Source organism: Chiloscyllium punctatum, chromosome 37 (genome assembly GCF_047496795.1).
Source record: "Chiloscyllium punctatum isolate Juve2018m chromosome 37, sChiPun1.3, whole genome shotgun sequence".
NCBI lineage: Eukaryota > Metazoa > Chordata > Chondrichthyes > Orectolobiformes > Hemiscylliidae > Chiloscyllium > Chiloscyllium punctatum.
In genome coordinates, this window is record NC_092775.1 from 48,259,068 (window position 1) to 48,285,977 (window position 26,910).

The 26,910-nt window shown below is 39.4% G+C and overlaps 1 protein-coding gene across 3 annotated transcripts in view; it reads left to right on the forward strand.

Annotated features, from left to right (window-relative positions):
• The window catches only part of LOC140463092 (acetyl-coenzyme A synthetase, cytoplasmic-like), a 77,348-nt gene that overhangs the window by 39,907 nt on the left and 10,531 nt on the right, over window positions 1-26,910 (forward strand). For 2 of the 3 annotated variants that reach the window (XM_072556802.1, XM_072556804.1), the window contains exons 6-16: window positions 4,790-4,865; window positions 5,055-5,187; window positions 5,643-5,687; window positions 14,414-14,551; window positions 16,647-16,817; window positions 17,247-17,380; window positions 18,243-18,375; window positions 21,240-21,296; window positions 22,236-22,316; window positions 25,507-25,615; window positions 25,919-25,987. In XM_072556802.1, coding sequence (XP_072412903.1) covers window positions 4,790-4,865; window positions 5,055-5,187; window positions 5,643-5,687; window positions 14,414-14,551; window positions 16,647-16,817; window positions 17,247-17,380; window positions 18,243-18,375; window positions 21,240-21,296; window positions 22,236-22,316; window positions 25,507-25,615; window positions 25,919-25,987 — 1,146 coding nt within the window. The remainder of the gene's footprint in view (window positions 1-4,789; window positions 4,866-5,054; window positions 5,188-5,642; window positions 5,688-14,413; window positions 14,552-16,646; window positions 16,818-17,246; window positions 17,381-18,242; window positions 18,376-21,239; window positions 21,297-22,235; window positions 22,317-25,506; window positions 25,616-25,918; window positions 25,988-26,910) is intronic. The other variant, XM_072556803.1, reaches the window with a different exon arrangement.

Consider the following 26,910-nt stretch of genomic DNA (forward strand, 5'->3'; position numbering starts at 1 on the left):
GGTTCAATAGGGGCGATTGAGAGTTATAAGGTAGCCCGGAAGGACTTGAAGAGAGAGCTAAGAGCAGCAAGGAGGGGACATGAAAGGTCCTTAGTTGGTAGGATTAGGGAAAACCCTAAGGTTTTCTATAGGTATGTTAGGAATAAAAGAATGACTAGGGTAGGAATAGGTCCAATCAAGGATAGTAATGGGAAGTTGCGTGTGGAGGCTGAAGAGATTGGGGAGGCACTGAATGAATACTTTTCGTCAGTATTCACTCAGGAACAGGACATTGTTGTCGATATGAATACTGAGGCACGAATAAGTAGAATGGATGGCTTTGAGATATGTAGAGAAGAGGTGTTGGAAATTCTGGCAAGGGTGAAAATAGATAAGTCCCCTGGGCCTGATGGCATTTATCCTAGGATTCTCTGAGAAGCAAGGGAGGAGATTGCAGAGCCATTGGCCTTGATTTTTGTGTCCTCTTTGTCTACAGGAGTAGTGCCAGAGGACTGGAGGCTAGCAAACGTGGTTCCCTTGTTCAAGAAGGGGAGTAGGGATAATCCTAGTAACTATAGGCCAGTGAGTCTCACTTCTGTTGTGGGCAAAGTCTTAGAGAGAATTGTAAGGGATAGGACTTATGCACATCTGGATAAGAATGATGTGATCAAGGATAGTCAGCATGGTTTTGTGAAGGGCAGGTCATGCCTCACAAACCTTATTGAATTCTTTGAGAAGGTGACTAAGGAGGTAGATGAGGGGAAAGCGGTAGATGTGGTATATATGGATTTTAGTAAGGCGTTTGATAAGGTCCCCCATGGTAGGCTACTGCAGAAAATACAGAGATATGGCATTGAGGGTGAGTTGGAGGTTTGGATTAGGAATTGGCTGGCTGGAAGAAGACAGAGGGTAGTAGTTGATGGCAAAGGTTCATCTTGGAGTGCCGTCACTAGCGGTGTTCCGCAAGGATCTGTTTTGGGACCATTGCTGTTTGTCATTTTTATAAATGACCTGGAGGAAGGGTTAGAAGGTTGGGTGAGCAAGTTTGCGGATGATACAAAAGTCGGAGGAGTTGCAGACAGTGAGGAAGGATGTGGCAGGTTACAGCGGGATATAGATAAGTTGCAGAGCTGGGCAGAAAGGTGGCAAATGGAGTTCAATGTAGGTAAGTGTGAGGTGATTCACTTTGGTAAGAGTAACAAAAAGATGGGGTACTGGGCTAATGGTCGGATACTTGGTAGTGTGGAAGAGCAGAGGGATCTTGGTGTCCATGTACACAGATCTCTGAAAGTTGCCACCCAGGTAAATAGTGCAGTGAAGAAGGCATATGGCGTACTGGCTTTTATTGGTAGAGGAATTGAGTTCCGGAGTCCTGAGGTCATGCTGCAGTTGTATAAGACTCTGGTGCGGCCTCATCTGGAGTATTGTGTGCAGTTTTGGTCGCCATACTATAGGAAGGATGTGGAGGCACTGGAACGGGTGTAGAGGAGGTTTACCAGGATGTTGCCTGGTATGGTAGGAAGATCCTATGAGGAAAGGCTGAGGCACTTGGGGTTGTTTTCATTGGAGAAAAGAAGGTTTAGGGGTGACTTGATAGAGGTGTACAAGATGATTAGGGGGTTAGATAGGGTTGACAGTGAGAACCTTTTTCCACGTATGGAGTCAGCTATTACAAGGGGGCATAGCTTTAAATTAAGGGGGGGTAGATATAGGACTGATGTTAGGGGTAGGTTCTTCACTCAGTGAGTCGTAAGTTCATGGAATGCCCTGCCAGTAGCAGTGGTGGACTCTCCCTCTTTATGGGTATTTAAGCGGGCATTGGATAGGTATATGGAAGATAGTGGGTTAGTGTAGGTTAGGTGGGCTTTGATCGGCGCAACATCGAGGGCCGAAGGGCCTGTACTGCGCTGTATTCTTCTATGTTCTATGAAATCAGAGGCCATGCCTGTGGGGGATTTTACAAGTATATCCAATTTTGGGGATGGAACCCATTCCCCGTCTGGTGGTCACAGGGAGGTTTTTTGTAGTTAGGCATTTTTAATACCCTGGTTTTCGATCAATTATATAAAGCCAGTTATGGGCAGTTGCTAGAGAATGTAAGGCAGGACCTTTGGCGCTGGGAAGATCTTAACCAACCAAGATATCGGAAGATGAATGTTCTTCCTTGCTTATTATATCCCATGAGAATGCTCCCTTTGATGCTGCTAAGGCAAGCACTGAGCAGGCTTTACAGCTGGCTTGGATCTTTTACTTGGCATCATAGGCTGCCTTTTATTAAGCTGGATAAATTGCAGCTTCCGCAAGAGCCAGGATGGGTGTCTAGATTTTCCAGACTTTAGGAAATACCAATTGAGTTCCTTACTATCCTATGTGGCTGAATGGGCCTGTCAGGATCCATGATCAACCTGGCTAGACATTGTGGCCTCCCAGACAAAATGCCCCCTCATTAATTTGTTGTTTATGGAAAAGATGAGAACTGTTATGGATCACTGTAAAAACCCAGTTGTCCTAAATACAGTTAAAGCACGGACAATGATGTGGCAGGGCGAGGGCAATTTACAAAAAAGCTTCCCCTTTCACTCCCATAATGGGAATGTCGGAATTTCAGCCGGGTTCGATGGACTCTGGCTTTAAGCTCTGGGAGACCAGAGGAATCTCCTGTTTGGGAGATCTATTTAATGGGGGTGTCACAATGTCCTTCAAACAGCTGAGTCAGAAGTTTGAGCTACTTAGGAGAGATCTCTTTCCTTACTTCCAGGTTAGAAACTTGGTATTAAAAAAAGACTACATTGATGGTTAACCCCTACCAGTCGGACGTGGAGAGGAGAGTGCTCCAGTCTACGGACGCCCTTTCAGTTAGCATTCTCTATCACTTGTTAGGTAGTAATGTCTTGAAGGACATTGAAAGGTTATATAAAACCTGGACTCAAGAATTGGGGATGGAAATCTCCTCCGAGATGTGGGAGGATATTTGGGAAAATGTTAGGAAGATCTTGATTTGTAATAGGATCCAGGCTATTTGACTGAAGGTACTTCATAGGGCTCATCTGGTACCAGAACAGCTTGCGAAATTTAAGACAGGAGTGTCCCCAGTGTGCTCTAAGTATAAAATGGAGGTTGGTACTCTTACTCACTGCTTGTGGTCATGCCACAAGCTCTGCAGGTATTGGGATGATATTGCGAGTGTTTTGGCAAAGGTTTTGGGAACTGAGGTTAAGTTGGATCCGGTGTCTGTCCTTTTGGGTCTTCCAAATCTTCCCTCTTTGGATGTGCATGGGAAGAAATTGTTTAATATTCTTTCTTTCTGCGCAAGAAAGAAGGTTCTAATGAGCTGGGTGTCGGAGAAACCCCCAGGACTCATGAGTTAGCGTAGGATTGTCATGGAACACATCCCCCTGGACTTCCTTACGAGTATGGTGCACCAGAAAACGAAATTGTGTTACAGAACATGGCTGCCCTTTTTGAATTCTATTGATGCAACATATCAGCTATAATATTCAGGGCCTTTGTGTAGCTGTGAAAGATGTGTTTGTCGGTCTGGAGGTCCCGGGGGGGGGAAGAATCCCAAACAAATACGGGTTTACTTACTATTGCTCTCAATGGTGGGGAGCTTCAATGAGATTGTGCTGACTGCAGTAATTTCATAGTAATTTCATTGAATATGATTTAAGTACCTTGTCATAACTCGGTTTAATTTTATTTCTTTCTCCTTGGTTATTTATTGAATTATAGTTAGTTCTTTTGCTTTTTTTTGTGTTTCGGTAGTCTGGAATAGAGTAGTAGTTTGGTTTCTGTTATTGTTATTTTGTTATAAAGTTGTCATACTATTTTGTACTGGTTTTGTAATTTTGTAAACCTAAAACCTTTTTTTTCAATAAAAACTAATGAAATTCTGGCCTTGATTCTGATCCTCTGGATCTAGGAGTAAATGATTTTCTGCAGTATGCAAAACCTGATTTGACAATAGTTGTACGGTGTTCAGTTCTGGGCATCCCACTATAGCAAGGGCATCTTGGCCTTGGAGCAACTGTGGCCGAGATCTACTGGATGCTGCTATTATTAAATTAGGAGAGGTTGCAGCCATCTAGGGTTTATGTTCTGGAATTTAGAATATTAAGAGGTTATTTGATCAAATGATTAGATGGACTACAGAGGTCAATTCACTGCCAGCTTCCCAAGGGTATTTGGGAAGGGCAAACATTATGACCTTGCCAGTGATATTTATAGCCTGTGAGAAAATGTGGGGGAGAAAAAGAAGACATCTTATCAAGGAGAATAGATGAATGGTGAAAAAAAAATTACTTCTGCATTTTGGGACATAGAGTCAACCCATGCAGGATTTATATTAGAAAATACTCCTTCATTTGAAGATTGCTAGAAATTTGAAGCTATCTGCAGTTGACAACAGATGAGTCTTGGTAAATTTGTTAATTATAAACCTGAAATTTGAAAGTTTTTTTTGTTCACCAAAAATATTGAGGAATGTCAGGAAAATTGGTGGATTATATGAAGGTTGGTAACGACAAGTCATGATCTAATTGAATATCAGAGTAATTGCTAAATGCCCTAGACCGATTCTTGCTTTTGAGTATTGTTCTTTTTTTCTGGGCTTCATTACATTTTAAAGCTGCTTGTGCAGGGCATCTTTTGATAGATTATGCGAAAGGGGTTAAGTAGGACTGGTCTCATCAGGCATATTCAGTGGGTGACTATATTCCTTTCTGGCTGATTTACACGTGGTTTACAATGCACTAAAAAAGTATCACCATCAGAAGTAAATATTGAACTTATTTTGCTTATCTTTTCTCAGATGGATTTTATAGAGGGGATAAACACATAAACTTGAAACAGATAGTGGATGAAGCACTCAAGAAGTGCAAAGAGAGGTGTGTATTTGTAATACTTCCAGTAAGTGACCTTCAAAATCTCATACTTTTTACAGCATCTGAATCAAAAGGTTGATATAAATTTTTCATGTCTGTGACGTTTTGTTCCTTTCTCTTAAAATAAACAATATAAATAAATTTCATGTGTTGTGGACGTTGCTCCTGACTGTGAAGTAATTTTCTTTGAAGGAACTTCCCTGTTGGAAAATGCATTGTTGTAAAGCACTTGGGAGGTACAGAAGCTGCAGAAGGAGCTTGTGCAAATAAAGCTTCAACTGATGCACAGTCACCACCTGCAAAACGATCCTGTTACAACGTCCAGGTGAGAAAAAGCAGAGAGATTTTTAACCAGCATTGCAAGCTAGGATAACATGTACTGTGCTGAGATTTTCTTTGCCCTTTTTGGAATTCCTTCATTCAATTTGCCCAGGTCTGCACAATACAGTATTATATTGCTTGTTTCTCAATCCACTGTTCATGATTGACATTTCACTATTTTACATGCCAACATTTGTGAGAATTTATTTTAGTTCCTACGATTGTGAGCAGCAGAAGTTGATTTTTTTTTCCACAAGCATTGTGTATTCTTAACTGCAGATATATCACTAATATTAAAAATGAAAATGACTAGTCCGTTTCCTGCTGAGAATTACATTGGAATTTATGTGCAATATTGTTGGATGGTAGAGTATTTGACATGGTTACAAAAACATAAAGCTGTCAAAAGGAAAAGCTGTTGCAAAAATGTTGTTTCTTTCATCTATGAACTTTCTACAGGATAAGGACAATGTGAAAGCAAAGAATGTTCATCATAAAATAAAGGTATTTTAGTCTTGATGTAGCTGCACAATTAGCTTTGCTATGTGTTTTTCTGCTCTCCCACTCTGCCCTAGTTTATTAACATCATTTGTGGAACTGTATCGCAACATAACAGCTGCTATGTCCTTTGTCTACTGACGACTGTTGTAGTTGTAGGCACACTTCTAAGATTGTCCTGTTCTGCACATTTTGAACAACTTTACTGATTTGTAAAAGTCTGAAAATTAGAGATTTGATAGAATTCAAATGCTTGTGGATTTCTCTATTCTTTTTCCCCTAACTCCCTGAAGATTTAGTAAACAAATCAAAATTGGGCAAGGATTGGTTACAACCCTGTTTCAGTCTCCTTCTCATGCAACTGATGCTGCACAAATGGGTTGTTATTGCGAAACTTCAAATTAGCCTATAAAAATTCCAATTCCTGATTTATAGTGAAAAAGACAATGTAAAGAATGCTGAGTCATTTGTATTATTCATTCATGAGAGTGATTGGTCTCCATAATCATTTCAGACGTAATCTCAACTTGAAGCACAGGTCACTTTTTTTTACAGATCTGCCTTGAGAAGGGAATTATGTGGCATAGCCTACCACTTAAGAACTTTGCTATTGCCTCTTCTATGCCATGAAGTTACACCTCCCCAGACTTAAAACACCAAAGCTCTTTGTTAGTCTTCAGTGCTCTCTTCTCTGTGGTAGTTGTTGTACATACTAGTAACAAATATTCCTAAATTACTTCATTTGGATTTCCTCGTCCTCGTATTTCCCAACATTTCACCTTCAGTTGGTATGTTGAAGCTCTAGTTTAGAGTGCTATCCATTTATCTTCTGTTGTTTAGGTGAAATTGGAGATTTATCATAGAATCCCTACAGTGTGGAAACAGGCCATTCAGCCCAAGTCCACACGAACCTTTCGAAGAGTAACCCATCCAGACAGATTTCCTACCTTTCCCCTGATTAATGCACCTAACCTACACATCCTGAACACTATATGGGGAGTTTGCCATTGCCAATTCACCTCACCTTGCACATCTTTGGACTGTAGGAGGAAACTGGAGCACCCTGAGGAAACTCATGCAGGAACGAGGAGAATGTGCAAACTCCACACAGACAGTCGCCCGAGGCTGAAATAGTTGCTCCATTTTCATATACCATTTATGCAGCCAGATGTCAATGTTTTCAATGAACCTATTTTTAGATTAGATTCCCTACAGTTTGGAAACAGGCCCTTCGGCCCAACCAGTCCACACCGACCCTCCAAAGAGTAACCCACACAGACCCATTTCCCTCTGTCTAATGCACCTAACACTATGGGCAATTTAGCATGGCCAATTCACCTGACCTGCACATCTTTGGACTGTGGGAGGAAACTGGAGCACCCGGCAGAAAATCACACAGGGAGAATGTGCAAAGTCCACGTAGACAGTCGCCCGAGGCTGGAATTGAACCTAGAACTCTGGTGCTGTGAGGCAGCAGTGCTAACCACTGAGCTACCGTACCGCCCTATCAAATGCAAGTTTTTGAAACTCATTTGAAATACCCCATGTCCAGATTGAGATATTGGAAAATGATCTGCAAAGACATGATAGCTTTCACCAACACAGCCAGCTCAGCTTGCAAGTAATTCTGTCCTCAGTCTGAATCTTAAGTACATTTAATGCTTGTAGTATTTTAATAAATGGAAAACACTAAAGTAGTGTTGACACGGAGTTCTGAGCAGTAAATGTTATGAATAAAGTATTGGCTTTTGAGAAGCTGCAGGTAGGTTTACTAGAATGATACTTGGTCTCGAAGGATTAAACTATAAAGAGAAATTATACAACCAAGGATTATGTTTTATGGAATTTAGAAGTTAAGGAATTGATTTGGTCAGAGTATTTGAAGATATTAAGGAGAATTGATAAGGCAGATAAAGAAAAACTATTTTCATTGATTGTAAAGTCTAGAACAAAGGGTGTAATCAGAAAACAATAGAGCTAGACATTTCAGGAATGAGGTTGGGAAAAATCTTTTGCACACAGTGGCTGATAAAAGATTGAACCATTCCTCTAAGTGTCATTCAATGTTGGATTAATTGCAGATTTTAAGTCAGGGATTGATAAATTCTTGTTATGCAAAGCTTTTAAGGGATCTGGAAAGAGAAAGAGAATATTGAGCTGGCTGAAATGATCTAATTGAATGGTAGAATAGGCTCAGTAGGGTACTCCTAGAGCATCGAACATTACAGCGCAGTACAGGCCTTTCGGCCCTCAATGTTGCACCAACCTGTGAAATTAGTCTGAAGCCCATTTAACCTATACTGTTCCATTTTCATCCATATGCCAATCCAATGACCATTTAAATACCCTTAAAGTTGGCAAATCTACTTCTGTTGCAGGCAGTGTGTTCCACACCCCACTACACTTTGATTTAAGAAACTATGTCTCGCATCTGTCCTATGTCTATCACCCCTCAATTTAAAGCTATGTCGTCTCGTGCTAGCTATCGCCATCTGAGGAAAAAGGCTCTCACTATCCATCCTATCTAACTTTCTGATTATCTTATGTGTATCAATTAAGTCACCTCTCAACCACCTTCTCTCTTACGAAAACAGCCTAAAGTCCTCACTTTTTCCTTGTAAGACCTTCCCACCATACCAGGCAACATACTAGTTAATCATCTCTGAACCCTTTCCAAAGCTTCCACATCCTTCCAGTAATGCGGTGACCAGAACTCTTAAGTGCGGCTGCACGAGTTTTGTACAGCTACAGCATAACCTCATGGTTCCGAAACTCGATCCCTCTACCAATAAAAACAACCCTTATCAACCTGGGTGGCAACTTTCAGAGATCTATGCACATGGACACAGAGATCTACACTACCAAGAATCTTACCATTAACCCACAACTCTCTCTTCCTGTTACTCTTTCCAAAGTGAATCACCTCACACTTTTCCACATTTAACTCCATTTGCCACCTCTCAGCCCAGCTCTGCAGCTTATCTATGTCCCTCTGTAACCTACAACATCCTTTGGCACTATCCACAACTGTACCGATCTTCATGTTGTCCGCAAATGTACTAATCCATCCTTCTATACCCTCATCCAGGTCATTAATAAATATGACAGAGCAATGGACCCAAAACAGATCCTTTCAGTACATCACGAGTAACTGAACTCCAGGATGAATATTTCCCATCAACCACCACCCTCTGTCTTCTTTCAGCTAACCAATTTCTGATCCAAACCGCTAAATCGCCCTCAATCCCATGCTTCTGTATTTTGTGCAATAGCCTACCATGGAGAACCTTCTCAAACACCTTATTAAAATCCATATACACCACATCAACCGCTTTACCCTCATCCACCTATTTGGTCACCTTCTCAAAGAACTCAGTAAGGTTTGTGAGGCACGACCTACCCTTCACAAAACCGTGTTGATTATCCCTAATCAATTTTATTCCTTTCTAGATTATTATAAATCCTATTTCTTATAACCTTTTCCAACACTTTACCCACAACTGAAGTAAGGCTCACTGGTTTATAATTACCACTGGTTTATAATTGCCAGGGTTGTCTTCTGGCACTATTCCTGTAGACAATGATGACATAAAGATTGAAGCCAAGGCCCTGGCTTCCCAGAGAATCCTAGGATAAATCCCATCAGGCCCAGGGGACTTATCTATTTTCACACTTTCCAGAATTGCTAACACCACCTCCTTATGAACCTCCATTCCATCTAGTCTAGTAATCTGTATCTCTGTATTGTCCTTGACAACATTGTCTTTTTCCAGTGTAAATACTAACGAAAAGTATTCATTTAGCACTTCCCCTATCTCCTCTGATTCCATGCATAACTTCCCACTACTCTCCTTAATTGGGCCTAATCTTACTCTAGTCATTCTTTTATTCCTCATATACCTATAGAAAGCCTTAGGGTTTTCCTTGATCCTCTCTAAAAATCAATTCTCAAGTACCCTCCTGGCTCTTCTTAGCTCTCTCTTTAGGTCTTTTCTGACTAACTTGTAACTCTCAAGTGCCCTAACTGAGCCTCCACGTCTCATCCTAACATAAGCCTTCTTCATCCTCCTCTTGACAAGAGATTCAACTTCCTTAGTAAACCACGGCTCCCGTGCTCAACAACTTCCTCCCTGCCAGACAGGTACATACTTATCAAGGAATAAGCTCCACGTTTCAATTGTGCCTATCCCCTGCAGTTTCCTTCCCCATCCTATGCATCCTAAATCTTGTCTAATCACATCATAATTGCCTTTCTACCAGCTATAACTCTTGCCCTGTGGTATATACCTATTCCCTTCCATCACTAAAGTAAACATAACTGAATTGTGGTCACTTTCACCAAAGTGCTCACCTATCTGTAAATCTACTGGGCAAGGTTCATTACCCAGTACCAAATCTAATGTGGCCTCGCCCCTTGTTGGCCTGTCTACATACTGTCAGGAAACATTCCTGCACACATTGGACAAAAACTGACCCATCTAAAGTTCTCGAACTATAGTATTCCCAGTCAACATTTGGAAAGTTAAAGATCCCAAAACCCTGTCACTCACTCTCCTATGGCGGATCATCTTTGCTATACTATCCTCTATTCAGATGCCTATAGAAACCAACAGGGTGACATCTCCTCCTTTCCTGTTTCTAACTTTAGCCCATACAATCTCTGTAGAAGAGTCCTCAAACGTCCTTTCTGCAACCGTAACACTGTCCTTGACTAACAGTACCACCAACCACCACCACCACCTCTTCTCCCCCACCCCCACCAAACCATTTTCTCTGTTCGTACTGAAACATCTAAATCCTGGAACCTCCAATAACCATTCCCATTCCTGCTCTATCCTCTCTGAAATGACCACAATGTCAAAATCCCAGATACCAATCCATACTACAAATTCACCCATCTTATTCTGGATGCTCCTGGCGTTGAAGTAGAGACACACTTCAAACCAACTCCTTGCTTGCTGGTGCCTTCTTGCGACCTTGAAACCTTTATTTCCGACCTCACTACTCTCAACCCCTCATACGCTCAAACTACAATTTTTACATTCCCATCCCACTGCTGAATTAGTTTAAACCCAATCAAAGAGCATTAGCAAATTTCCCCTGCAGGATTATGGTACCCCTCTGGTTCAGATGAAGACCATCCTATTTTTAAAGAAATAGCTCCAATTATCCAGGAATCCAAAACTCTCCCCCTGCATCATGTACCCATGTGTTCAACTCCTCTCTCTCCTTATTTCTCACCTTGCTAGCACATGGCATGGGCAACAAACCAGCGATAACAGCTGTTTGTTCTAGCTCTAAGCTTCCACCCTAGCTCCTTGTATTTCTGCCTTAAATCCCCATCTCTCTTCCTTACCTATGTTGTTGGTGCCTCCGAATTGGTGCTGCTCCCCCTCTCCTTACCCCTCCACGATCCCCAAAACATGATCAGAAATATAATGAACCCTGGGAGACAACACACCAACCATGAGTCTCTCTTGTTCCCAGAGAGCCTCCTATCTGTCCCCCAATGCTCTGCTCTTCTTCTCCCTTCCCTTCTGAGCATAAGGGACAGACTCTGTGCCAGAGACCTGTGCCCATTGCTTACCCTAGCAAGTCATTCCCCCCCCCACCCCTCACCCCACAGTATCCAAATTTGGATACTTGTTTTTGAGGGAAATGGCCACAGGGGATACTGGTACTGCCTGTTGGTTCCCTTTCCATCTCCTGACAGTAACCCATCTGCCGCCTTCTTTTACCTGAGGTGTGACTACTTCCCTGTATCTCCTCTCAATAAGCCCCTCTGCCTCCCATCCCAAATGATCCAAAGTTCATCCAGCTCCAGTTCCCTAATGTGGTTTTTGAGGAGCTGGAGTTGGGTGCACTTCCCACAGATGCAGTCAGCAGGGACACTAGTGGTGACTCTTACCTCCCACATTCTGCAGGAGGACCACTCAACTGCGCTAACCTCCATTCGCACTGTTCAAAATTCCCAAATTTCCTGCCTCCTATTTTCCTGTGTTTGTACTTCTCTTTCACAATAAATAAAATATATTTAAGTGACTTTGACCCCCATTTCTTACAGGTGTGGGAAGTAATGCACTTTCAAAGTTTGAGAAACCGAGGAGACCTGATTTTCCTCACATTCTGCCTCCTCCGATTGCAGTACCTGTTCAGTTTTTGTCTTCCTTTCCTGGCTGTATTGAGAGATTAGCAGGCTGTCCAGCAACAGCTTGGAATTAAAGGTTAAGAGGGACAGTGGAGATATCAGTGGCTGAGGGGAGTGGGGGAAAAGAGAAGGTCATATGTGGAGAGCAGAGACTACAGACTTAAGGGAACGGAGGGAGAGATTAGAAACTGAGGCTTGGTGGAGAGAGATCAAAGGTAAGAAGCTAGTTAAGGGGAGAGATGTTGGAGAGAGGAGATCAGAGAGAGAAAAAGTGGTAAAAAGCATGGGGAATGAGGTAGATGGAAAGTGCAGGAGAGATTAAAAGAGAAGAACAAGATTAGAGACAACGCAGTTCAGGTATTGTTTGAGATCGGAAAGCTGGATTGGTGGGAGATCCTGATTTTTGGGTGTACAAGAAGTTATTATAGTTGTAAGTGGAGAGGTTCTGTTTAGAATATGAATACAGTAGATGCTGAAAATCTGAAGAACAGAAAATACTTGAACATATCAAATCAAGCAGTATCTGCATAGAGTGAAACTGTGTTCATTTCAGATTAATGATTTTTCATTGGGTAAACTTGCTGGGCTAGAGTGGAGGAGGAACCCCTTACTGTACCTGCTCCACAATCCTTATTAGAAAGGTACTTACACAGTTGTACAATTTCCAGTTAAAATGTAAAATGGAGTTATCTATGTTGCTTTGGCTTCTTATAAGCCCCCTAAGTTATAGTGTTTAAGTATACTTTAATCTTTGAGTGTTTTGAAATTTGAAAACTTCCTTTTGTGATTGAACATAAAAAGTAACTCTGGATAAATGTTCTGATAACTGAAAGAGACTGTAAAGAGATATTTTTGGGTTCATTTTGTAATGAATAAAAAGATAGGATTGTACATTGCAGTCTTGCTGCTGTTTTTCACTCATCCCATGACATGCACATGCAAGTCTGTCTGGCTTTACATAATTATTCTGGTTTTGAAAAATTCCCGCAATTTTGAGGCGGTTCATATTTTAGGGCTTCATTTTATTCTAAAGCTTTAAACTGAGCTTTTAATGTCAGTCATTTCTATTGATCAATTACTGTAATTGTGGTATAGAAAATTAACCATCACCTAACAATCAGTGGTACTGTACTGCAGGGCCTTTCTTTTTAAAAATGTAATCATGCTGAACTACTCAACATTGAATGCATGGCTTCAGTCTGTAACTAAAGGAATGCCAAAATAGCTTATAGTGTAATTACATGTACAATGTTGCATAATTCTTTCTGAACCGCATGCTGTATTATGACACATTAATGCTACCTTATAACCTACTGCTGTAACGTTGCTGCAATATGCAATGTATATTGGTAAATATGTGGGATTTATTGGGCAATTTAAGGTGTCTCAATATTACTGTCTTCATTTAAATTTTGAATCATAAAACTGGTCCCTTTCTGTTTAAATAGGTAACCGATGAAAATGGTTTTGTTTCAAAGGCCTTCTTGTTTTTCCACTCTCTTTAAGCTTGACCCAATTGCCTCAGGACAATTTTGTACTTAAGTATCAGGCTTTAAGTTCCTAAACCAGACCTCAATGTTATCAGATAAAATATTAATGTGTAGTTCCTTTTGCCCTTTTATCATTGTTCAGATGAATCTTGCCAATCTAATTTAGTGCTTTGAGACAGAGAAGGAGCGCTCCTCGTGATTCAGCAAATACTATCAAATTTAGTAATTGACTTGATTACTGTTTGTGAAGTGTTACTGACACAAATTAGTCGTATTGCCAACATAAGTTATTGTATCTTTTCATTAAAGACATGCAGCTATTTGCTATTAGGTTGTGTTTAAATACAAATATTATCTAGACAAGTTCTGTTCAGGTAAGTATTTATTACTATTTGAAATCCATCATTAAATCTGCCTTTCCGAACTTCTTACGGTTGATGCATTCCAGATCCTAACTAATTAATTATGTAGGCAGTAGTTATAATTTATAGTGCTCTTTTAAAAATCTCGTAAAGGTAGATACAATAACTGCTTTTATAAGCAAATTGGAAAATTGCCCGAAGAGCGAGAACTTGCAGCACCTACATGGAAAAGGCAGAAAGGGGTATTAATTGACTTGTTCTTCTGTTCTTCTGTATTATTCTTCTGTTTTCTTTTATCGGTAGCAGAAGTTATGTGTGTTGGACAGTTTCTTTAAGGGGCAAATTTAATATTTTCACTGTAATATTTTATGAGAATACTTGAAACTTTTTAACTTGCATACTCTAAGTCCTGTTCGATGCGTCTTTTATCAGCATATTTTTGTTTCAGGTTTCAAGGATTTATGCTATTATGCTATTTTTTTTTGTTGTCATCCATCCCAAGATTGGGGTGCAAAGATTGTATGTGTTATCATGGGTGTTTTACGCCTGTTTAGTTAACCCTGATGCAGTTTTTGTAGAACACATGTGCCTCATTATTAAAGCAAACTATGAATTCATAACAGAATAAAGATCCAAGATATTAATTTGTTCTATGATGTATTTTTAATTACTGCAGATTGTTGATTTTATAAATATTTTAGTCTCCTGTTTATTGGACTTTGTACATTTCAGACTCCATGGAATGTTGAGATTGATCTTTGGTGGCATGATTTAATGAAGGAAGCCAGTGATGAATGTGAACCTGAGTGGTGTGATTCTGAAACTCCTCTGTTTATCCTTTATACTAGCGGATCAACTGGAAAACCAAAGGTAATGACTTTGCTCCATCTAGAACAGCGATGCATTTGACAGCGATGGGTTGGACAAGGCCATTTGATCCATCCATTTTGCCTCACCTTCATGATGCATGGAGAATCATGATTAGAAATGGTCAACCATTTAAAACCTCCACAGTCATTTAAAACCTCTGGGAAAGGCAAAAAGAAACGTAGAGCAATGAAATCTAGATCACAATGACCACGTTTATGGAAACTGATTACTTTTTTATTAATAAAATGTGATCTTTATCTCAGTTAAGAACCAATCCAGCTGGCTATTGAAGGAATGCAGATAGTCAACACATACCACACAAGATAACTAACTTAAGTGTAAAGGTCCTTTTGCTACTTTTGTGAAAAAGAAAAGCAACATGATGTCTAGCTTGTTTCAATTTGTAGATCAGGGAGAACCATTCTAATGAGCTATCAGTGGAAAAATTGCGTGGCTTTTCCATTATTTCAGGTACCTTGAACAAATTGCTTTCAAGTTCATGTACTTTAAAGTAAATAGACCCAACATCTTAAGCCTATCTGAATAGCCAAAGTTATATTAAATTGGGCATCATTCTTTTGATTCTTCAATAAACCTTTTATCAAGGTCACTATGTGAGGGACCTACAATTCGATGCAGCTTTTGTTTAGCTGATAACATTAAATCTATTTGCATTATTGTAAAATGTGACTAGCCATTCCTCTACCTGGCGTTGATGCAACACTAGAGTCATGGTCACAGGAAATTCTAGAATATGATTGACACCCCCTCCTCAATATGCTTCAACGTGTATCATTCATTGATAGCATCCACGACATTATACCTACTCTTCCTGCTCTTAACTTTGTCTTCTGTATTTCCTGGCCAGTCAGAGAGGGCAGATAGGTTGAATTGCTGCATTTCCAAACAGAAGAAATTCTAGTTAAAGGGACCCCACCAAGGATCAAAACAATTGAACTGTACATTGGTTGCTGAAGCTACCCAAAAGAGGCTGCCCCTTCCCTCCATCCTGCACCCCACGTGCAACAAATTGACCACAGGTAAATAAAATGAGTGGAAAAATATTTTTGGATGACTTTGCTAGGATTTTCCTCAGTGAGGGATGAATGGAGCTGTGTTACTCTGAGGAAAATTCTTGCATCTTCAAATGGCATATACTACCAACTGACAACTAAGTGCTGAATATAGTAACCAGTAGTCTCTTACCTGACAAAAATCTATTAATCTCAATTTTGAAATTTTCAATTGAACCAACCTCATTAGCTCTTCATAGGATGGAGTTTGTGCTAGCCAGTATTCTTTGTATAAAGAAGTGCTCTGTTCAGCCTACATCTAATTTTAAAGTTATGCTAAAGTGCTGGTCAACACCACCTTAGTTCAATACCTATTCTATTAATTCTTGAACCATTGTAAACACCTCAATTCGGTAATCGGCATGGGTGTTGTTTTGGAGGTGATGGGCTGCTCACTGGAGAACCAGCGAGACGCTTGTGTTGCCCTCTTTGGAGAGAGTCTGTTGATCGATGGGATTAATGACCCCAGGGCAGTCAATTCCATCTCTGGGAACTGCTGAAGCCAGTAGCTCCTTTTGTTAACAATGCCACCAGAATGGTGGTGGTGGAATGACCTCCACAGGAGCCCAGAATGCAGAACCGTCAATGAGGCCCTGTCAACCCCCGCCCTGAACCAATTGCACAAGTTTGCTTGCTTTGCTTAACCTATGATGGTTCCCCCTTTCTGCCTTTTGGGTTAACTGGTCATTAAAGGATCTCTGTTGGAGCTGGGCAGAAATGTAGCCACTGCTTAAATTATGTTAGAGTTGGGAAGGTGTCAGGGTCCATGCTTCCTACTTGGTTATGGCCTTCCAACCTTCCAGCTCAACTGCAAGAGGAAATGAAATAGAGCCCTCTGTTTTTAACATTCCTGAGGAAATACAGTATCTACATTATATGTCTTTATTATTTACCTTTTTCACTCCAGTCTCATTCTGGTGTTTAATTTAGGAGTTTACATTCTACATATGAAGCTTTTTCCCTGTATATTTATTTGATAAAATCTTTGAAGTTTATAATCAAATCTGTTTGTTTTCTAAAAGGGTGTGCAGCACACTGTTGGAGGCTATCTTCTTTATACTGCTACAACCTTTAAATATGTGTTTGACTACAAACCTGATGATGTGTATTGGTGTACTGCTGATATAGGGTGGATTACAGGCCACTCATACCTTGTTTATGGACCTCTGGCCAATGGTGCTACAAGTGTTATGGTTAGTATTGAAGTATTGATATTATCTACAAATCAATTGTTCAGAGAAATTCCTAAAGAAAAGTTCCTTGTGTATTGTACTCCATGTAATCTTACTAACTGGTAAAATCGGAAAGAAAATTCATCGTATGGTTTCTACAATAGCGTGCATTTAGGTTTCCAATTTCCTTCACTTATTTTCCAATACTGGCATACATGCCAATCTGATGTAGAAGTCTTTAACACTGTACAATATTTGATTGGTGTCAAACCAGTTGAGCTTTCAGATCCATATTGCCAAAGCTTTGAATGGAAAAGTTTGCAATTGAATAGATGTAAGCTGCTGTCTCCGCAAAGGTTAAAACTACATAGAGGTTTCATAAGCATGTTGAACTGAGATACACTTAACTTTTATTTTTTCAAAAAAGTAATAAGTTAAAACAATTTCTAGTTTGAAGGTGTACCGACTTACCCTGATATAAGTAGATTCTGGGAGATTATTGACAAATACAAAGTGACAAAATTCTACACTGCACCCACAGCTATTCGATTGCTAATGAAATATGGAGAAGAACCAGTTAAAAGGTGAGATTTTCCTATCAGAAAAGCTGTAACTCATTTTTTAAAAAGTTTTTAAATCAATATTGTTTTCATTTGTTGCTTGTCCAAAATTATTATTCAGTAGTTAAAAAGTTAATCCCTGCTATCTTTTCAGGAGCTGGATTATAAAGGGTGAATGGAGTTGGGTGGGGCTGGGGCAGATATTTAAATGGTCCAATGAAATGTGAGGTTCCTGTGAGATTACGCTGGAAATGACAATGTGTAGGTGAAGGTTATCGCTGGATGACGTGAATCCAGGTTTGATTAGCAGAAATGTGATAAATGAAGATATATATCCTAAAGTTTCCTTGATTTATCTTTTGGGTTTCAAAGAGAGTTCACACAAAGCATTTCCTCAGGAAATGAAATGTGCGGAAAGGAATCTTTGATAGAATGAGTTGTATAGTAGCTGTAAAGGAGTAGACTTGGTAGACTTTTTTTTCATTTTGAGTTGATGTATTGTTATATATGTTACCTACCATTACAACCAAAAATCAAGAAAATCTCAAAATACAGTACTGATAGTATTAAGCAATTAATATAACCAACATAGATTAACAGTTGTAACTGATCCCATGTGTGCAATTATATATGTTTAGCGTATTTAAATACATCCTTCTTTGTGTCTGGTGTTTTATGTGTGGTTGAAGATAAAGAAGACCTTTTCATTACTGTTTTGTTTAGGGATATAATCTGCGTACTTTATCTTTACTATGACACAGTGATTAGGAACAAAATATTGGTGTGTGTGAGATATCAGGTGTATAGTGCAGGAAATGTAGTAAACCTATTTCTTTGTGTATTTTAAAGTTATGAAGTTTGAATTTTTGGATTTTGTCCCACTCAGGTTTAGAAGGGATTCCTTGAAAATCCTTGGCACAGTGGGAGAACCAATAAACCCAGAGGCCTGGCTTTGGTACTATAATGTAGTGGGGAACAGGAGATGTCCAATTATGGATACCTTTTGGCAGACTGAGACTGTAAGTCGTCTTTTTAAAACCGTACAGGTGTACCTTAAAATCTCCAGAACTGATGTTGTAAAAGGAAGTTTGAAAGTGACATTGTTATTATGCATGCTGGAGTCAGTTTGAAGGATTTGTCAATTGGCCCACTTATTCTTCTTGTTGCACTGTGACCATTACAGTTTCCAAGTATTGATTTGGCACAATTACATTGGATAAAATTCAAACTTTCAAATCATTTTTATAAATTTTGTTAGTGAATATTGACATTATGGCCTTTAGCCACTGCAAACAGGATTTCACGATAATGGTGGTGCTTTTTAAGTTGCCTCAAGGATATAGAATTATTTTGTTTTGAGTTTACAGTTCACAATTTTAGTGTTAGGTAAGGGGTAGATGTAGATGTAGGGGTATGGGTGGGTTACGCTTCGGCGGGGCGGTGTGGACTTGTTGGGCCGGAGGGCCTGTTTCCACACTGTAAGTAATCTAATCTAATCTAAAATTTATGACTGAATTTATGATGATATAGAAAAATCTGATGCTTAAATTATTTGGATTGGACTTTAATGTTCATCTGATTTGAAACCTCAGATTGAAGCAAAATTGCACTCAAACAACTTATATAGTCAGTGTTCTACAGAATAGGAAGAGGTTCTATTGTGCTTGTCATCAAGACCTAATTCCTCTAGTCATTTTCCAGTACCTGGCTGATAGCCTTGTCTGATATGACGCTTTAAGTGATCATCTAAATACTTAAATGTTGTGATGGTTCTCACCTCTACCATTCTTTCAGGCAGTGATTTCAGATACCCAGCAGCCTCTGGGTGAAATAATATTCTTTAATTAATCTCCTCTCAGCTTCCACCCCTTTAGCTTAAATCTATGCCCCTGATTAATGATCCCTCTATTAAGAATCCCATTTATTCCTATCTACCCTCAGCCACCTATACTCTAAGAAAAACAACTCCAGCTTCTCATAGTTTCTCATTATAGTTGAAATGCTCCAGCCCAGGCAACAAAGACTGGAGAGCTAGGTTAGATCTCATGGAATACAGGGTGAACTAGCCACTTGGATACAGAACTGGCTCAAAGGTAGAAGACAGAGGGTGGTTGTGGAAGGTTGTTTTTCAGACTGGAGGCCTGTGACCAGTGGAGTGCCACAAGGATCGGTGCTGGGTCCACTACTTTTCATCATTTATATAAATGATTTGGATGTGATCATAAGAGGTATAGTCAGTAAGTTTGCAGATGACACCAAAATTGGAGGTGTAGTGGACAGCGAAGAAGGTTCCCTCAGATTACAAAGGGATCTTGATCAGATGGGCTAATGGGCTGAGGAGTGGCAGATAGAGTTTAATTTAGATAAATGCGAGGTGCTGCATTTTGGAAAGGCAAATCAGGACAGGACTTATGCACTTAATGGTCAGGTCCTAGGGAGTGTTGCTGAACAAAGTGACCTTGGAGTGCAGATTCATAGCTCCTTGAAAGTAGAGTCAAAGGTGGATATGATAGTGAAGAAGGCATTTGGTATGCTTTCCTTTATTGGTTAGAGTATTGAGTACAGGAGTTGGGAGGTCATATTGGAAGGGTGTAGTGACCCTTGAAAGGGTTCAGAAAAGATTTACAAGGATGTTGCCAGGGTTGGAGGATTTGAGCTATAGGGAGAGGTTGAACAGGCTGGGGCTGTTTTCCCTGGAGAATCAGAGGCTGAGGGATGACCTTACAGAGGTTTATAAAATCATGAGAGGGTAAATAGACAAGATCTTTTCCCTGAGCTTGGCAAATATACCCACAACTATGACAACCAGCACCCGAACTACAAATCTTTACATAAACCTTGAAAAATTTACCTCCGATTTAAAACTAACAACTAATCTAGCATCAACTGCCATTTGTGTAAGTGAGTTCCAGTGTCCTGATCTCTCTCCTGAACAGTCTGACCCTTATATTTGGACTTACTCAGTTCCATACATTCCTTGATATCCAGTTTTCTCTAGACATGTTCTTTCTTCTGCTGCTTCTCTTCACCTTTTGCAGGAACACATTGACCCTGCACTTCCTTTCTGAAAGACTTCCACTGCAGTGAAATAGATTTTCCTACAAATAGCTACTTCCAACAAATTTAGTGATATTGGGTCGTACCATATTAATATTAGAATTTCCACAATTCAAAGCCTTTATTTCTTGTTCATTTGTGGCTTTTTTCATGACCATCTTAAATCTTACTGAGTTATGGTCACTATCCTCAAAATGCTCTCCCCCATGACTCTTCTATCATGTTGCCTGGCCTTGTTATCAAAATTTTGGTCTGGCAATGCCCCGACTCTTGTAGGGCTTTTTAAATCCTGGCTTAAAAAGCTAGAACTATTTTAAGGATTCTAGGCCTTTCACACTGTCTATTTTAGTTAATATCAGAGACACTTAAATCTGCTACGATTATTACCGTTATTTTAATACACCTGTGAAATTTGCCTACATATCTGTCCACTTATCTCTCCCTGACTCTTTAGAGATCCGCTATAATATACTGGGGTAAAAACAATGACTGCAGATGCTGGAAACCAGGTTCTGGATTAGTGGTGCTAGAAGAGCACAGCAGTTCAGGCAGCATCCAAGGAGCTTCGAAATCGACGTCAATTTCGAAGCTCCTTGGATGCTATAATATACTGTCAACAATGTGATTGCCCCCTTTTTTGTTTTTAAGCTCTACCCAAACAGCCTCAGTTGAGAAGCCTTCTAAGATCCTTCCTTATTACAGTAGTTGGCTACTTCATTGTGAGGATGATATGTTACCACTTTCCCAGTATTTTCTATATTATTGTGTTCACTTTAGTCTTGATTGTCAGCTGTTTGCCTTAATGTAGATTATCTGTTGTTTGCAGGGTGGTCACATGATTACTCCTCTTCCAGCTGCCATCCCACTGAAGCCAGGGTCAGCTGTGAGTAAAGTGTCATTCATCATCTGAAACATAAATATTTCTCTGCTGAATGCAATATTAATTTTGCAGAACAATATCTATAACAAGTCATTATTTGTCACTTTGTATGGACAGCACATTTGTACACCACTGTGCCTGTTGTCTTGATATGTCAGGAATTACTGTGCTAATTTGTGTGTTTTGCACTTCTTATGCACTTTGTCATGTCGAACCTTGGTCCTGAAGGACTGCTGTCTCGTTTTTACTGTATCAGTTATATATGGTAGAAATAAAGCTACTCTCACTCTCAAAATACATTTTGAAATTGGTTATTCTGTCCTTTCTGCACCATTTCACATTTGAAACTTAGGCATTGCTGAGATAATACTTGTGAATATCAGCTGATGACTTCAATTTGAATAATGTTTCAACAAATTTTAATTAAATCTTATTGTCTCTATCTGATAGAGTTCCATTCCAGATTTTGACAGTAAAATGTTTTTTTCAGTTTTGCTTTAAATAAGATGTCCCCTTGTTCCTTTCTCTTCAGTTTCTGTGACTTGCATTTTGGGAGATCCTGCTTATCTCTCTTGAAAGTGTTGACTTTGGGATCTGATGACAAAGGAATTTGGTGCTTTCTTTGTGTGTGACCCTCAAAGTAATCCTTATTGACTTTATACAATTAATACAATCTTGTCTCATCATTATGTGCACTTCCAGCAGGAATGGTCAGTTTTCCTTCTCCGACTTGGGGAGATTAGGGACATTGTAATGGTCCTACCATTGTCTCAGATGAAAATTGGTCCCTGGTGCAAAATTCAAAATCCCAAATTTATCATTTGTTGGCCTATATAAATACTTTTTTAATGGAGATGTTTCATGATACTATTTGTTATAATTTTTATGGATAAACTAAGTTCAAATAATTCATGTTCAATTCAGATATTCATTAATTTTCAGAGTTTTCCCTTTTTTGGAGTTGTCCCTGCCATCCTCAATGAATCTGGAGAAGAACTGGAAGGAGAGTCCGAAGGTTATTTGGTATGAAAAATTGAATTACGATCTTGTTTTGAAACCTTTAAAAATGTGTATTGTATTAGATAAAAGAAAACGCTTTCAAGTTAGTTTATAAATGTCAAGTCCTTATGCACTAAACATAGCGTGTTGGCTTGCTTATTTATTCCCAAGTTGATGCTCATTCCAGCTCTGTAATTGGTTTGATAGTTTTATTCTCAAGTGTACTGAAAGAAAATAAAGTGAGACCATATCTAATAAGCAATGTCATGTCACTTGGTGTTCATACTGGCTCTAGGTTGTCTCCTGTTGGTTGTAAATTGATGGGTTAGTGGACTGTCTCAGAATTGTTTGTATTTAAATTGTTAAATTTATAACAGACATCAAGCACCAACCTTTTTCTTGATATTGAAGATTGACTTATCAGTAGTCATCTGATCATATTGGTAGTTTTGTGCAGATATCCTTTTTTTATTGACACAAAATCAGCAGTATAGTGCAGATCTTCCAGCTGCATATAACATTCTACAGGTACCTGTAATAGTGTTGAACTTGTACACGTGCATTGCTGGTTTGCAGTTTTGCAGGAACAATGACATTTATTTTACAAATGTGATGCAATACTTTAAACATTAAGTAGAAATATTGTGACTGGTGAGAGCTCCATTTCATTTTGTTAGTCTAAGCTAGAACTGATTTTAGAAAAATGCTTATGGGTTATTTAACTTTTGAGTTTTCTATTTGCCTTGCATGTGAATGTAATACTAAAGTAACCTTTGCTGAATGGTAGTACTTTTGCCTCTGAGTCAGAAGGTTGCAGGTTCTAGGCTGACCTTGGCTGAATTTCATTACTTGCTGCACATTAGAAATACTTCATTTTTTGAAGTGTTCAACCTCCCAAGTGGACAAAAGTGATCATACAGCACTATTTGAAGAATAGTTGACCATTGTCCTGGTCAACGTTTATCTCTTGAACAACATAGCTAAAATAAGTTACCTAATTTGATTTCTGTGTACAGCTTAGCCGCAGCATGACATTTGTACTCCCACCTTGTATGTCTCATTGGCCTTGAGATGTTTAGGCATGTCCTGCCAAGTGTACAGTGTTATGTAAATCATAGTTATGTTTTTCTTCACTCAAGCCATATATTAAATCTCAAGTTCCATTCTTAATTTATATTCTTAATTGATGTCAACTAGGGCAACAGTTACAGTGCTGCAATTAGTTCCTGTTCCCTCAGTGAGAAGTGTTGGTATTGAGTGACACCTCAGGAAAGAAGGTAGAAGTTGGATAGAGGATAGATAGTTCTATGACCATTTAAGTGTAAGATCATTTCTCCTTCCTCTTGCTCGTAAATTTGCATTAAATGTCTAAAGAAAGAATTTGACACAACTCCTGACTGAAACAGTATGAAATTGCTTTGGACATAACCTAATGCAATTTCAAACTATCCTTAAATAGTAACCTCTTAAAACCTGCAAACATTACAGACAATGCTGCTTTTACTGTGCAAAGATATACCATTTAAAATGTAATTGATGGGAGAAGAGCTCTTTGTAGGGAAGTACAATGACATGTCCAAAATTGTTTTCCTGAGTAACATTGTGAAATGCAGTTAGATGCAGAGCAGAAACAACAGAACTGCAGCTCCACGTGTCAGGCTGTTTAAAGGAACCAATTGTAACCAAGTTCTTATAGTTGAAGCTAAGGACTACCATTGATCTTAATATGCATACACTAGGATTTCAAAAAGCTGCCTTTTTTGTATTCATTATTTTTTCTTCAATCAGAATTTGCCATTGATGAATCTGAATTTATCTGAAGTTTGTTTTTATTACTCATTACTATTATTTCCATTAGCGGACATCCTTGTCACCATTTAGTCACAAGCAAACTTCCTTCGTTTTTTTTTCTTGACTGGTAATCTAGCATTCAGTTTATTAGTAAATTAAATGGTGACCACAAGTTCCTAGCATCCCTTGAACCTGAAAAAAGGTTCGAGTGATGCTAAAGATGGCATGGAGGCTCAGTGGTTAGCGCCAGGGGCCCAGATTTGATTCCATCCTTCGGTGACTATCTGTGAAGTTGGCAGGCCTGTGTCTGTGTGGGTTTCTTCCAGGTGCTCCGGTTTCCTCCAAAGATGTGCAGGTTAGGTGAATTGCCCATGCTAAATTGCTCATAGTGTCCAGGGCTGTGCAGGTTAGGTGGATTAGCCACAGGCAATGCAGAGTTACAGGGATAGGGTAAAGTGGTGGGACTAGGTGAGATGCTTTTTGGCAGGTCAGTTTGGACTTGATGGGCCAAATCATCTGCTTCCACGCTGTAGGGATTCTGTCAAGTATTATGTAGAATATTGTTTACATCCACTATGCTGTGTTGCTGATCTTGCCATGATGGTCAAAGGGAATTGGTCTCTGCAGGAACAGTAGTAAAAATTAAAGCATAGATACCTTGAACTGATAACACGTACTTGCCAGTAGCTAGCTGGAGCAACATGGATTAGCAGAATGCACATTGGTATTTGGGGAGTTTTCAGTGTGTTGGATTAAAAAATTGTAAAAAGGAAGAAGTATAACCTTTTAAATAGAAGCAGGAATGCAATTTGCGGGAGTATATGAAAATGGTCAGGTCTCTAACCTTCTAGTGGTAGTATCCATTGTATTTATACTTCAGTCCATTCTCCTCTCTCTACTCCTCATCTGCAAACACACAGCCTGCTTGAATAACATGATGGGTGTAGATTAGAGTAGTGCTGGAAAAGCACAGCCGGTCAGGCAGCATCCGAGGAGCAGGAAAATTGACGTTTCGGTCAAAAGCCCTTCATCAGGATCCTGTCTGATTGGCTGTGCTTTTCCAGCACTACTCTAATCTAGACTCTGATTTCCAGCATCTGCAGTCCTCATTCTTGCCTAACATGATGGGTGTAGTTTATTTCTGTTACTGAGAGCAATATTGTAACAAACATTATTTTCATTGTCATAGCATTGATAATAGCTGCACAAAATAAATAAGACTTTGTTAAAACTTAAACAGCACTGATTTCAGTCACTACAACTACAGTCAACCCATGAACTATACAGACTGTCTGTTGTGTAGTTTGAGTCATAAACTCTTAATGTGATTAACTTAATGCATTGTTTTAATATTTCTACATGACAGTGGGCTATATTATTTAGCTTTAAACCATGTCTATTCTTTAAATTTTTTTACATCCAGGTATTCAAGAAGCCTTGGCCATCCATAATGCGTACAATTTATGGCAACCATCAACGTTTTGAAACCACCTATTTTAAGAAGTTCCCTGGATATTTTGTCACAGGAGATGGTGAATTGCTTAAACTGGACTTCCACTGAATATTTAAACAGTGACAATAATTCACAAGTATTTCATTGTCATTAAAACACTTTGGCAAGTTGAAAGGTCATGAAGATGTTCTGTGGATGCGTGTTCTTTCTTGACCATGAGGCACAGTTTCTGAATGTCTGCACACTTTAAAAATGCACCATTTGTTTTCGAAGCCAGATTAGCTAGTAATATTTTGGTACTGTCTACATTCTTCATATTTTTACTAAATAGGCATAAATTTAAACAAATATTTAGTTTAAAATCATTAACTTTGGTTGACAGGTTGCAGGAGAGATAAAGATGGTTACTACTGGATCACTGGAAGGATTGATGACATGCTAAATGTATCTGGTAAGATTTGTAGTTCATACTTCTTTTGATTCCCAACAGAAATAGTATGCTGTCACAAAATATTGGAATAGATGCAAGGTCAGAACCACTCCTCGTAAATTTTAAATCTGCAACATAAATCAAACCTGAACTAACCCTTCAGTGAGGTGAAGCCGAGTGCGATTATTTGCTCTGATGCTTCCCTCTTTCATGTTTTCTTTTTTTGTCGAATTGTGTAAGAATTTTTCTTCAATGTTATTTTTATTGTTCTTACTTGATGTGAAACTTGGGTGATTGGATTATGGTTAGCCTACTATTTCTGTAATTAGAATGATCTTGTGGAAAGACCATACTATATTTTATTACTAAATCAGTTTAATCGAGACTTGTAAGTGGTGACCCCGAGGTACTTGGATGTTGTGAAACTTAAAGGGTTCAGAGAAGATTTACAAGGGTGTTGCCAGGGTTGGAGGGTTTGTGCTATAGGGAGAGGCTGAATAGACTGGGACTATATTCCCTGGAGTATCAGATGCTAGTGAATGCAGATAGGAGGTGGCTGTGATTGGTCAGTGGGAAAAGTGGAGAGGATAGGTGGGAAGAAAGCTGGACAGGTGGGGTCAGGTTAAGGGGGTGGGGTGGAGAGGGAGGGCTGGGCCTGGGATGAGGTAGAGGGTGGGGAGATTTGAAAGTTGGTGAATTCTATGTTAAGGCAGTATGGTTGTAAGCTCCTGAGGCAGAAGATGAGGTGTTCTTTCTGCACTTTGCATGTAGTCTTGTGTTGATGTTAGAGACGGCCCAGGATGGGCATGCTGTCAGGGGAGTTGAAGTGGCTAGCAACTGGGAGGTTGTGTTGATTTGACTGTACAGACCATAGATGTTTAGGAAATCATAGGGGCATGGATAGGGTAAATAGAACAAGTCTTGTCCCCAGGGTGGGGCAGTTC